The sequence below is a fragment of the Arachis duranensis genome, unplaced genomic scaffold (genome assembly GCF_000817695.3).
Source record: "Arachis duranensis cultivar V14167 unplaced genomic scaffold, aradu.V14167.gnm2.J7QH unplaced_Scaffold_36105, whole genome shotgun sequence".
NCBI classification, from domain to species: Eukaryota; Viridiplantae; Streptophyta; class Magnoliopsida; order Fabales; family Fabaceae; genus Arachis; species Arachis duranensis.
In genome coordinates this window covers 50,112-62,611 of record NW_026264913.1, presented here as the reverse complement: position 1 = coordinate 62,611, position 12,500 = coordinate 50,112, and the positions used below count along the sequence as shown (strand labels likewise).

The 12,500-nt window shown below is 42.9% G+C and overlaps 3 protein-coding genes across 5 annotated transcripts in view; 1 reads left to right on the top strand and 2 right to left on the bottom strand.

Annotated features, from left to right (window-relative positions):
* The window catches only part of LOC127744478 (cytochrome c oxidase subunit 1), a 29,427-nt gene that overhangs the window by 7,171 nt on the left and 9,756 nt on the right, over nucleotides 1-12,500 (bottom strand). The window contains exon 1 of one of the 3 annotated variants that reach the window (XR_008005465.1): nucleotides 1-117. This exon is cut by the window's left edge and continues 1,652 nt beyond it. The exons of the other annotated variants lie outside the window; for them this stretch is intronic. The gene's annotated coding sequence lies outside the window, so the exon portion shown is untranslated. Of the gene's footprint in view, nucleotides 118-12,500 lie in introns of those variants that run through there. 3 annotated transcript variants of the gene reach the window in all.
* On the top strand, nucleotides 219-2,912 carry LOC127744483 (acetyl-coenzyme A carboxylase carboxyl transferase subunit beta, chloroplastic-like). The gene is made up of 2 exons (XM_052256613.1): nucleotides 219-234; nucleotides 1,328-2,912. Exons 1-2 carry the CDS (start codon nucleotides 219-221, stop codon nucleotides 2,773-2,775), a joined length of 1,464 nt encoding a protein of 487 aa, XP_052112573.1. The 3' UTR covers nucleotides 2,776-2,912.
* On the bottom strand, nucleotides 8,027-12,494 carry LOC127744482 (ribosomal protein S3, mitochondrial-like). The gene is made up of 2 exons (XM_052256611.1): nucleotides 8,634-12,494; nucleotides 8,027-8,548 (listed from the first exon to the last, which is right to left on the bottom strand). The coding sequence occupies exons 1-2, from the start codon at nucleotides 10,267-10,269 to the stop codon at nucleotides 8,157-8,159; spliced, it is 2,028 nt and encodes a 675-aa protein (XP_052112571.1). The 5' UTR covers nucleotides 10,270-12,494; the 3' UTR covers nucleotides 8,027-8,156.

The following is a 12,500-nucleotide window of genomic DNA, read 5'->3' as shown; positions in this document are numbered from 1 at the left end:
ACCCCGAAAAAAGTGATCCAAAAATGGATTTGACCTAAAGTTTCAGGGTATGTCCGACCAAAGATTTTACCCACCCAATAGTGAAATCCTGCAAATAAAGCAAAAACGGCTCCCATAGAAAGTCAATTCATCACTTTTCAACTTTACTTCACTTTCAAGTTATTCCCATCTCCTAATTTCATCTGATTATCAGGTTTAATACTACTATTTATAACTAAATGAATGAAAACAGAGGTTTAGAGGTTTGAAATAGGTTTTAAAACTTCAAAAATCTTGTTTGCTAGGACAGAGACCACGCATACGCGTGGCTCACGCTTGCGCGTGGGAGTGTGAAATTGCAGCTCGCGCGCGCGTCTCTTTGTCATGCGTACGTGTGGGTGAAGACTTCATGTCACGCGTGCGCGTGGGTCACGCGTATGCGTGGGCGTGCGTTCTTAAAAAAAAAAAAGAATCAGTAGCAAAGCTACAGAGTTGCAACCAAAAACCAGTTTTAAGTTCCAATCTTCCAACACCCATAACTTCTTCAATTTGAAATTATTTTCACTTGTTTTTCGAATGGCATAAACTTTCATAAACCCAATTTTCATTTTAAAACAAATTGGAAGCAAATTGAGGATCCAAAAATCAGGTTATGCCCGCCGAAGTTCGAAAACCAACTTTTTGCAAAACCCCCTTCAAACCTTATTTACATCCAAAATTTCCATTCCCTTCCTTACCAAACTTACCATTCCAACTTTATATACCAGTAACAAGACTTAACACAATTCTACACCATACTCTACACCATGCTTTCAATCACCATTCATTACCATTGTACATTTTAACAAATTCATCATGGCTTTATTCAATATATTTGCAATCTCATAGCCACCAACTTACTCCTGCTTCATTGTTACCTCAATATAATAACAACCTCCATCACATAATCAAATCACATCATAAATATCAAGGACACTAAGTATTGTACATTTCCATGCGTTTCAGCTTATCTTATGGTCATCTAACCTAGGTTTTTACAGAACCTTACATATTAAATACAAAAAACCTAAATCATACCTTGACCGATTCCCACGTAACGATCAAGGCAATTTAATTAAAACAAACACAGCCCCTCAAAATCCAATAAACACTAGGCTCAGCTTCCTCCAAGTTCCAATATTAACAATTTCAAGTTTCAATTATTTATTCATAACCTAATACATATTCAAAACACATATATATATATAGGAGCTTCTCTTGAGGAAATAACGCGCTGATCTAGCCGCCAGCGGAACCACAAAGGACTATCGAAATTTTTTTTTGTCGATAAGCTCCAATTGCATCATAGGAATTACAAAAAAGGGTTTTTTTTCGTATATCTATTCCTCAATGGATAGTTTTGGTCCTGTTGAAAATACCAGTGCAAGTGAAGACCCAATTTTGATTGATATGGAAAAAGACTTTCCTAGCTGGAATGATAGTGACAATTCTAGTTACAGTAATGTTGATTATTTAGTCGGTGTCAGGAACATTAGAAATTTCCTATCTGATAAAATTCTTTTAGTTAGGGATAACAATAGCCAAAGGAACCGTTATTCCATATATTTTGATATTGAAAATCAATTTTTGGAGATTTCTAATGATCCTTCTTTTCTAAGTGAACCAGAAAGTCTTTTTGATAGTTATAATAAGAATTCTAGCTATCTGAATAATGTCTCTAAGAGACATGAGAATCATTACATGTATGATACTAAATCGAGTTGGAAAAATGGCATTCATAATTGCATTGAAAGTTATCTTCGTTCTCAAATCTGTATTGTTAGTCACATTTTAGGTGAAAGTGATAAATACAATGACAGTTACTTTTATACTTCTATTTGTGGTAAGGGCGGAAATAGTAGTGAAAGCGAGGGTTCTTCCATAAAAACAACTATCACGAATGAGAATTTAACTAAAAGAGAGGATTCTAAAGATCTCGATGAAACTCAAAAATACAAGCATTTATGGATTGAATGCGAAAATTGTTATGGATTAAATTATAGGAAATTTTTTAAATCAAAAATGAATATTTGTGAACACTGTGGATATCATTTGAAAATGAGCAGTTCAGATAGAATCGAACTTTCGATTGATCCAGGTACTTGGAATCCTATGGATGAAGACATGGTCTCTATGGATCCCATTGAATTTCATTCGGAAGAGGAATCCGAATCCTATAAGAATCGTATGGACTCTTATCAAAGAAAGACAGGATTAACTGAGGCTGTTCAAACAGGCACAGGTCAACTAAACGGGATTCCTGTAGCAATTGGGATCATGGATTTTCAGTTTATGGGGGGTAGTATGGGATCTGTAGTAGGCGAGAAAATAACCCGTTTGGTCGAACATGCTGGCAATCAACTTTTACCTCTTATTCTAGTATGTGCGTCCGGAGGAGCACGTATGCAAGAAGGAAGTCTGAGCTTGATGCAAATGGCTAAAATATCTTCTGCTTTATATGAGTATCAAAAAAATAAAAGGTTATTCTATGTATCCATCCTTACATCTCCTACTACTGGTGGGGTGACCGCCAGTTTCGGCATGTTGGGCGATATCATTATTGCCGAACCCGATGCTTACATTGCATTTGCGGGTAAAAGAGTAATTGAACAAACGTTGAATACGACAATACCCGAAGGTTCACAAGTAGCTGAATATTTATTCCAAAAGGGCTTATTTGATTCAATCGTACCGCGTAATCCTTTAAAAGGGGTTTTAAGTGAGTTATTTCAGCTCCATGCTTTCTTCCCTTTGTGAAAAATTTAGCAGAACTTAAAAGATTTTTTTTCTTTTTCCAAATAAAAAAATTTAAAAGTGTATTATCATACCTATGTTCCTTGCGGAAATAGAAGGCGAAATCAATCCATTTTTTTAGTTCTACGTTTTACATTCATTCTTTCTATTTTTTTATTATTTTAATAATATATTATTATATATAGAATTAGATTCTATTTTATACTCCTCAATATACTTTTTTCTACTCATCCTATTCCTATTTACTGAATATATCATACTTACATGCATCATTAACCAAGGTTTTTTGTTAATATAGGAGGATTTGACGACTTTCCTGCTACTCCTAGTAGGAGAAGGACAAAGAACAGAGGAAAGAGACATAGGATAGACGAAAGATGGAGAGAAAGAGTATAATCCATTTTTAACCCCTCGCAACAAGTTCAGTTTGAAACCGAATTCCTTCCTTACTGCAGTAGCCGTAGTAGTAGCAGTAGGAATAGTCGCCAAATAGACGGAATTAGTCTTAGTGCCGTAGTTGGATTACCTTCCTCACCTTCCCTTTGTCCCTTAACTGCTGACAGCAAGCATTCCTGGAGCAAGTAATCTGCCAAAGAATAGAAAAGAGAGGTTGATCGCTGTCTTTATGAGTTCGTGATGAGACGGAGATCTCAATCAAGGGCTCTGAAAGCAACTCTTGAACCCCAGGAGAGGGAACTCAATAGGTAGAGGCTATAGAACCGTTAGGCTAGGCCAATTCTACTTCATTTGTTTGCTTCGGTTTACCTTCTTTCAGTGGTAGCTTTTGTGTCTAGCTCGTTCTCTTATTCCCAGCTCGAAAGAAAAATGCTTTAATCTAAGATCCCCCTGAGCCTGCTAACTCAACTCTTCTTTCTTAGCAATGATCTGTTATCAATGAATTTCTTCCTTACCGGAATTCGGAGATAGGACTTAGCCGGGTATTTGACTTCAGCTTAGCTGCTTAGCGAATGCTATATTTAGCCCTTTCCGGCCCGGGTCCGGGTATAGGTAGTAAGTATTGAGACATGTAATTACGTTCGGATCGGGCTACATGCTTGTTGACCAAATTTTGTGAAGATCCTCTGTTAGCTACGATAAGCCACTATAGGATCGTAGAAAGTGTGTTCTCAGTTATTCAAGGAGCGAAAGGGCTCAGCAACACCGACGTGGGCATTCGGTAAAACTAAACCATTTCAAGCGCTCCCATATGCACACCGCATCTTAGGGCTATTTCAATGTAGTATAGTTCTAAAAAAGTGGTTCATTCGCCCCGGATTCCACCCTACTATGGCATAGTCAAACTCTTTGTTCTCATAACAGAGAACCGGCCCTTAGCCTTAGTTGGAAGCTAAACCAAAGCTAAGCTTGTAGGCTCGTAGAGAAAGCTATTGTGCAGGTATACCCACAATCCATGTTCCTGAACAGTCTCGTTCGAACATCTTAGGGTTCACTTCAAGCCGTGGCTTGCTTTCTCGGTATCGTAAGTCTAAACTCTTTATTTAAGCCAGATAACTAATAGATAGAGATATAGCTCAGTAAACACTGGAATCACTATCGCCTTCGGCTTAAACACGGCTACGCTTCGCTCTATCGCTAGTGAAAGAAGATAGCAATTTCTGGTCACTTTCAGTCTTTACTTAGTTAGTCGGGACTTGCTTCTTAGCGTGTAGTGGATCCACCAGGCTAGCTTTCCTGTAGTAGAGCGCGGGGAGAGTGACCATCAGGGCCTTGAATAGTTTATGAGGATCTTGAATTATACAGTGCCCTAAGATCCCAATCCTCAAGCGAATGGCTTTTACTCAACCTCAATTCATTCAGTTAGGGCCCCTTGGTGTATTAAACCACCAAATAATGGTAGCTGGGTTTGTAGGAAACTTTTTCAGGTGAGAGAGTTGGCTATAAGATATATTATACTAAAAGTTGGCAATGAAACCAATACATCTCATCTCTCTGGTATGACTCTTGGCTGCCTATGGGTTCTATAGTGGAAAGTTATGTATGGTGAGCAGATCATGGGGGAGTCTTTTGTTCCCCAAAATAAATGTAAAAGTTGCAGACATACTTTTTTTTTAATTCCGGATGGTCCCTCCCTACAGCTGCAAATCAAGATCCGCAAGAAATTGGGGAGTGTATCAGAGCCATAAGGCCCTTGAACAGTGAGCAATAAGATAGAGTTATATGGATGCCTGATCACTCAGTTTTCCATAAAAAACGCCTGGAGGTTAATCAGAGCTACTATGCCTTGGTTGAATTAAAACCGGAGATCTTTTTAAGAAGGAACTCAGTCGTGGACTGATTCCGACCCTTTACCAGAAGAAAACGGAGGAGCGGTATGGTTTCTATTAGAAAGGCTATTTCTTGAGTATCCAGAATAGTCTGTAGCGAAAAGCCTTCCTCATAGGCAAGGCAGGAGCTAGAAGCAACTCGCCAGACTCGAACTGGCACGGCTCGCATCAAGCCTATTCTTCCCTCAATAGAGTTTCTTTTGTTACGAAGTTCGAAAGCCTAAGCCTTTTGACATCTGCGGGCCCGCCGGCTAAACGAAAAGAGTCCTCTTTCCGGACTCCCCCTAGACCTCTGTCTGGCCTAGGGGACATCTCTAAGCTCTAGAGCTCCTGTCTCCTCACTAAAAGCGTAACCGGCACCAATCTCCCTTTCATCTTGGGGGCGACTCTATACCTTCCCGGCGCATCGTTACGTGCCCTCATTAACCTTCTGTAAGGCAAGATTCCTAATGGTGGGGGAGCCCTCTAAACCCACTTTCCCCCTCCCCCCCGCTTAGCGGGGGGCCTCGCAGTCGCCTTTGGCTCGAGCTACTTTTGCTTTCCGGTAACAGATAGCTTGCTGCCCAAGTCTACCTCCCAAAAGCGAGCCATATCGTAAAAAAACCAATCACCTCTAACACTTACAAAGACCTCTGAAGCGATCTTCTTATAGTAAGTAAGTTTAGATTAAGCCAACCTGCTAATCCCTAGATCTAGAGCTAGAGAAAGAAAAAGCAAGGCAACTTCCGTGACGAGTCAATTCGGATTGGATTGGAGTCTAGATCTTGGTGGGAAGTCCAATATCCAGTCATTTTGAGATGTAGGAAATGTCGCGCCATAAACTGAAAGGATATAATAAAAGGTGTATCCTATAATAGCCAAAGCAATCCATGATGTGACAAAGTGGATAGAGCTTTGAAGAAAGATAACACTGATGCTATACTATACATTGATCTTACCGCAACGCCCCTCCTTGCTTGCCTAAGAGTTCTTGCTTCAAGTTCACTTGCCTTGCTTCTTTCTTCCTTGGATGCTGTTGCATCATTAGATAGGACTTTCTTTGATCGTTCGCGCACAAGAAAAGAAGTCCGTAAGGTTGAAAAGGGATTTGTTTTTAACTCTAGCTCTGACTCAACGTTGGGATTCCTCCTTTTCAACAAGTTCTTTCAGAATCTGTTGATATGAGATTCAACCGATAGCGGATTAATAAAGTGCAGTCGATGTGACACAATACAACGACAAGCGAATCTGCTCTAATCTCACGGGTAGGTACTTAACAGGAGAGAGGGATCCGCGCTAGCCTATTTCGCGTTGGGAAACTCTACCGAAGTGTATGTGTTAAGGATATAGTCATTTCACCGATACGGATAACCGACTTGAGGAGGAAGACCCCTTTCATTTTTGAAGTACCTAGGGGTACTAATACTAAACAAAGGCAAGTTGGGAAGGATGTTTTTCCATTACCAAAGAGCCACAAAGGCGGATTAATAGCCGTCGGAATCCAACAAAGCAGTGTAGGATTAGGATAAATAGCTCCTAAATCCACTAACCCAGGAAGAATGCCATCAACTCCCTCCATCCAACAGCCGGTAAGCAAGGAATATTCCCAGTCAAACTGCTATTACCTGCTCGTCTATCCTCCAGGACAATAAGTATTTTCCCATCAACAGCCAATACAAAAAATTTCCATGATAGCCGAGGCTGCTAACAACCGAAAGAGGGACTGATAGGAGTTTGTTGCCGAAACCGTCTCGCTACCACAGGTTTCCCTTACCTACCGGAATGAAATACAGGAATTAGAACCAGAAACTGCCGGGATGAACAGATGGAGGTATTCACCCAATAGTAGCTACCCCACCACTGGGTATTGTTCCCCTACAACGCAGTGGTTAAGTTCTTTCTTTCCCCGATCTACTAGCTACACAGGGATTCACCAAATAAGAGCTACACTGCTTCGTTGCCCTTATTGAATAGCCCTTGGTGCCTTAGGAATTTCGTATAGTATAAATCATCCGCATATCCTCGATACTCAATTTACTTTTACATCTCTCGTGCCACACAAACGGAATTTACTTAACTCGGTCAAAGAGAAATACAATTCGAAATGAGCGCACCATGAAAACGTTCTAATCCAACTCTGTCTGCTCTAAAGCATCCAGGCCATAAGCCAAGCATTGAATTCTTACCCCTTGGCTAATCCAACTCTAAACCTAAACTTCGGATTCAATCCAGCCCCAAGCTGGGGCTACCCTTTTTTTTACCTACCGGATCCAACGATTCGAGGTCTGCCCGCCCTAATGACCGAATGCGGCGGTCCCTCCCAATCGGTCATTAGGGCGGCACCCCGGTTTTCTGAGTGCCACCCGTAAACTGTTAAAAACAGAAAGTATCATGGTACGTCGTCCACGGGGTTTGGGAAGTGCCTTTGCTCCCTTTCCCAATCGTGGACGCGGTGACCTAATTCCAGATCGAGTCTGAAATCTCGACCTTTAAGGCTAGAATTCCATTTCATTTGTTCGAGAATTCTTAAGATTTGCTGCAGTTTGAGCGGAGAAGCCGTTTCCAGTCTAAGATCGTCAAAAAGCTTCTGGAGCATGTCCTTCCTTGGTTTCCTACCTTTTATTATAAAGAAAACTTTTTCAATGCGGTTTTTCAACCACATCGGATCAGGGGCTTCCGGCACCCCCATGGGGGGATTGGGAGCCTGTTGTGATGTGTGATGGGCCCACCACATTCTCCCCTGCTCCGGCAGCGTTCGCCGAATCCACTCGCTGCCTTACCGAGGAAGGCCCTATTTCTTCCCTGGGATCACTGTCTCGTGCCTCCGGGTTTCTTGAAGCGGGCTCGGCTTCGCTATTTTCCGTACCCTCACCTGATGGTGACCGGTTAAGGTATTTTAGCCAACTCTCCGAGCCACTGTTCCCTGAATTTGTCCCAGTTGCCATCCAAGGAACCACAGAGGCTCCTTCGGTAATAAGGAACAATAATCCTAAACAAATAAGGAAGGAAAAACACCCGGGGAGGCCCAACTGACATAATGCAAAGGAGAGGGCCCGACCCCCCACCCTTCGCCTAATTCTTTTGAATCCCGGCCCGGTTTTTCCCCACTAACCAATTACGTTACGACCACTTAACAAACTTGGTTGACGAACATGGTTTATGCGCCGCTAATGTAGCGGCTTGTCGAGCATTTGCAAAATTCACACCATCCATTTCAAATAGGACTTGTCCCGTGGACACACGAGCAATCCAACCCGTAGGATTTCCCTTTCCTCTTCCCATTCTGACTTCTGTAGGTTTCCCGGTAATAGGGATATCCGCGAAAACTCTTACCCATATCTTACCATTTTTTCGGAATTGTCCGCTCATAGCACGATGGAAGTGTCCGATTATAGCCCGACGCGCTGCTTCAATGGCTCGATATGAAAGACGACCAGCTCTACAACTTTGAGTGCCATATCTTCCAAAACCTAGTTTTGTTCCGTCTGGTTCGCAACCCCTACTACATCTGCCTTTACGATATTTACTAAATTTCGTACGTTTCGGATATAGCACGTCCCTTTTTTTTTTTACTATATGAAATCCACACTTTGACACCTGAGATTCCGTAACGAGTAGATACTTCCGCGGAAGCATAATCGATTTTCTGGTTAAATACATTACGAGATGTTTTTCCATACTTTCCGCATTCAGTTCTAGCTATTTCTGCGCCTTCAGATCGACCTGAACAACATATACGGATCCCCTCTACCCCTTTTTTCATTACTAATGGAATATCCTTTACTATTCTACTAAAAATGGAACGAAATGATCTTGTTTTCTTTCTCAGTTGAAAAGAGATGTCTTGAGCAATCAAAGAAGCACTTTGATAAACAGATTTGATCTTGACCGACTCAATTAAGGTATTAGTGTTTGTTCTATTAGACAACAAAGATCGCATTTTTATAACTTCGTTCAAATAATAGTTGTACCCGTACGGAATTCTTCTGTTTCTCGGTATGATCTCTATCATCATCTCTATTCCCTTTATCCATTCTCCTATCCTACCTAGGTCTATGAATTTCTCTATCAATTCCATTACCTTATCCTTACCCATGAGGTTCCAACATTTGATCCTTAATTTGCCTAGGAGTTTTTCCCGGGCATCCTCCAAAATAATGGGATTATACATCCCAACTCTATCCCTTGGAAATAAAAAGGTAGCACCGAAGAAAGGAAAAAGCGAGATGGTGGTTTTTGTTGTTCCCGCGAAGCGAAGATCATTCGCCAAGCGAATGAAGTGGGTCAACCTCTTTTTGGCTTCGGCCAAACACTTTTTCTCGCTGGTCGAGCTTTCTACAAAAAAAGCGATGCGAGAACGTATTCTCTTATCTAAGCTTCTTCCCTGCGCATTCGCTCCCCCCATCGTAGATGGTTCAGCCACGCCCGGTGTCACGAAATGATTGAGAACTACGACGGGGTCGAAATGAATTTTGTTCTTTCTATTCAATAAGTATTGCATTACCGAATAATTCAAGGAGGGGCGCACTGCAGGGAGGGTCCTTTTAAATAGATGACCCGCCGGGCCGTCGGAGCGGGACTTCTTGGGGAAAAAGAACTTAAAAAACTTCGTTTTTCTGAAGGAGTCGTCATTTTCTATCAGGAACGCTATGTCATTTACAACCCCGGCGTATTTCGGATGCTTGAAGGCCCCGCTGACCCGAAGTGATTTAGAAAGATTCTTCTTTATCGATGGTGATCGGTCATGGTATCCATAGCGTTGCTTCTTTTTCGGCCAAATCCTAATTTCGTTTTGCTTCCCCCCTATCGCTAGGGCGTCGAGCCTGATCGGCTCGACTCTTTTCCCTGCCCTCCGGCCTCTCACTTCGTTTCGTTCTTCTTCTGTATTGTAGCTGGAATGAAGACACCCGATCGGCCCGACTTTCCCAAATGCCCACCACCGGTCCTTCACCTTTCCGGGTCTGGATTTTTCGCGTCGTTTCAGTCGTCGTGGTCGACGGGGAAGAAAGAAATGAATGAATGTTCTTTTGGGAAAATGTATAAGAATACACCTACCGAGACGGAAGCCAAAGGTGAGTCTCGCAGGTGGACGTATCGAACCGAAATAAGATCTCAGATTTACATCTTTATACACTAATTTACCATAATAATAAATAGAGTCAATGGTGACTCCCTCCAACCTAAGGGACTGGGGAATAGCCGCTTCTTTCTTGCTTGATAGAGGGGCTTCCATTCACCAACGCAGACAACAAGTGCTCTCCGAACCGTGCTGGATAGTCACCCATCACACGGCTCTCAAACCCAACCTGTGGTGAATCCCGGGAGACAAGGTCAAAGCGCTTGATCCTTTGCCCCATACTTTGAGATGCTTCTCCCCGCCGATCAAGCAGCGACGCTGCTCGTGATAGGCTTTGCTTTAAGCCGCTATCGTTCGGTTCGAATAAATAAGTCAAGTCCCCTCCGGTCGGTTCGCTCAGGTGGTCTTCCCTTATCTTCTCTAACGTTCAGAGTAGTTCTGGTTTAAAAAAGGAGCACCGGCCGAGCGCCCTGAATGAATAAGAAATGGACAGCAAAGGGAATCAATGATTCTTATTCAACCGAGTTGAAGTTAGCAACATGTCGATTACACACCGGAGGTTGGTAAGAACTGAGGGACAATGCCCCCCTAACCTAAGTGGGCCTACCAGCGAAACAACTGGTACTGGGTCGGGGGTGGGGGGTTGGTTTCGTGCAAGGCCTTCGCAGCAGGAAGAGGCAGTTGTCATTTGAAAGGAAAGGCCCTTTGTATAGGGTTCCAAACCTGCGCACCCTGATTCCAAATTTCTATGTTATTAGTAAAGCCTAAACTTATTGAAAACTAAAGCGCTAACGCTATAATAATTATAAAAATAGCAACCTTTCGCCTTATAAAACAAAACAAGTTTACTTACTAAAAAAAAAAGAAAGCGGCAACAAGCACCTTCTTTCTCACTTTCTCAAAGTCGCTTCTTGCTTTAGAAAGATTGCAGCGTTAGCGCTTCTTGACTAATAACATCATAGAAAGAGTCAAGGCTCCTCTCCTTTTCTACGAATCTACAACTCTCTTTACTGAGCGAGACTCCATCCGTATCCCTACTAGTGGTTTTGGTTTTATTGAACATTTTCCATTTTATCATTTGTTTGACAGCCTAAACTAGGCTCCATTTTAGATAGGTTTTCGGTCTTAATAAAAAAAAGGTCAGGGGCGCGTCGGAACGGTCGGTGGCTGCTTAGTCTCATCCGAGAGTCTAATCTCTTTGTACTTCTTTTTTATTTGAAAATAAAAAAGAAGGGGGTCGATTTAGGCTCCTTCCCTTCCACTGCATAGCTGCGCTAGCAGGTACTATGAGCCCTCTGTCCCACGCATCTAACCAGCTCGCGTGGTTCACCGGTTCCACCGAAAACTCTCATTTGTTGAAGCGGAGCATAGTGCGCTTTAGGCGCCGAGCGAGAAACGTCTCTTTCTTCTTTCGTTTCGGTTTATTCACTGATCTGAAACTTAGCACTAGTTTTCTTATTGATTCCAGGGGCGGCGGCTTTCTTGAATGAAGTCTATCCGAACCGAATTAGCACTTCTCAGATCAGGCTAGGCCTCTCCAGCTCCGCTGGGCGCGGGGCCCTGGATGCGCTAGTGATCGGCACATAGGGGGTGGTAGCCCGGCTTTCTCGGCCTGGTATCCTGCACCTCGCGTTCATGATATCCACATTCAACTGCGCCCCGGAGACACGGTCGAAGCACGCCCGCCCAGTGTGCTTCTTTCACGACATGCTCTGGTCCCGGGTGTCTTCAAGTGGTCTTCTAGCGTTAGAAGAAGTCGTGTCCGTCCCGGACATCTGCCTTGTACTTTGAAAGGCCTCCCAACCCAAGCTTTTTTATTCAACATATATATAGGACAAACTGAAGGAAAAGACTGACCCATTCGGTGACTTTCGTGGTCGCCCTCACTGAACCGACTTGAATCTGAACTACGATTCAGATCGAGTCTTACCGAAATCGGATTTCCTTTTCGTGCCATATGCGCTTAGACTTTCTTTATTCCCCTTTTTTCTTCCCGGTTTAATATTTGTTCTCGAAAGTCTTCGTTTCCGTGTAGAAGCAAACTCTTCAAATTGTTGACCAACCTTTCCTTCCATGATAGAGGCAAGAACACTCTCAGGCCAGGCCTTACTCTAACCAACCTCACACCACTCCATCTTTTACACCGATGTATCGTACTCTCTCGACCAGGTCATCATAAGAAAATACTGCGGAATCTTTCCGAAGTGAGAGAAGGAGGGAAGGCGCGCTACAACTAACATAACAGCCAGCTGAAAAACGCTAGCTAGCTAGGCTAGCGCGCAATGGCTTTCTCTGAGAGGGGCTCGCTTCTTCAAGCCCCGCCCAACCTATACAAGGTGCTGCTCGCTTTCTCTCAGCCACCGGTGGCTTATGTAGTGGTCGGCATT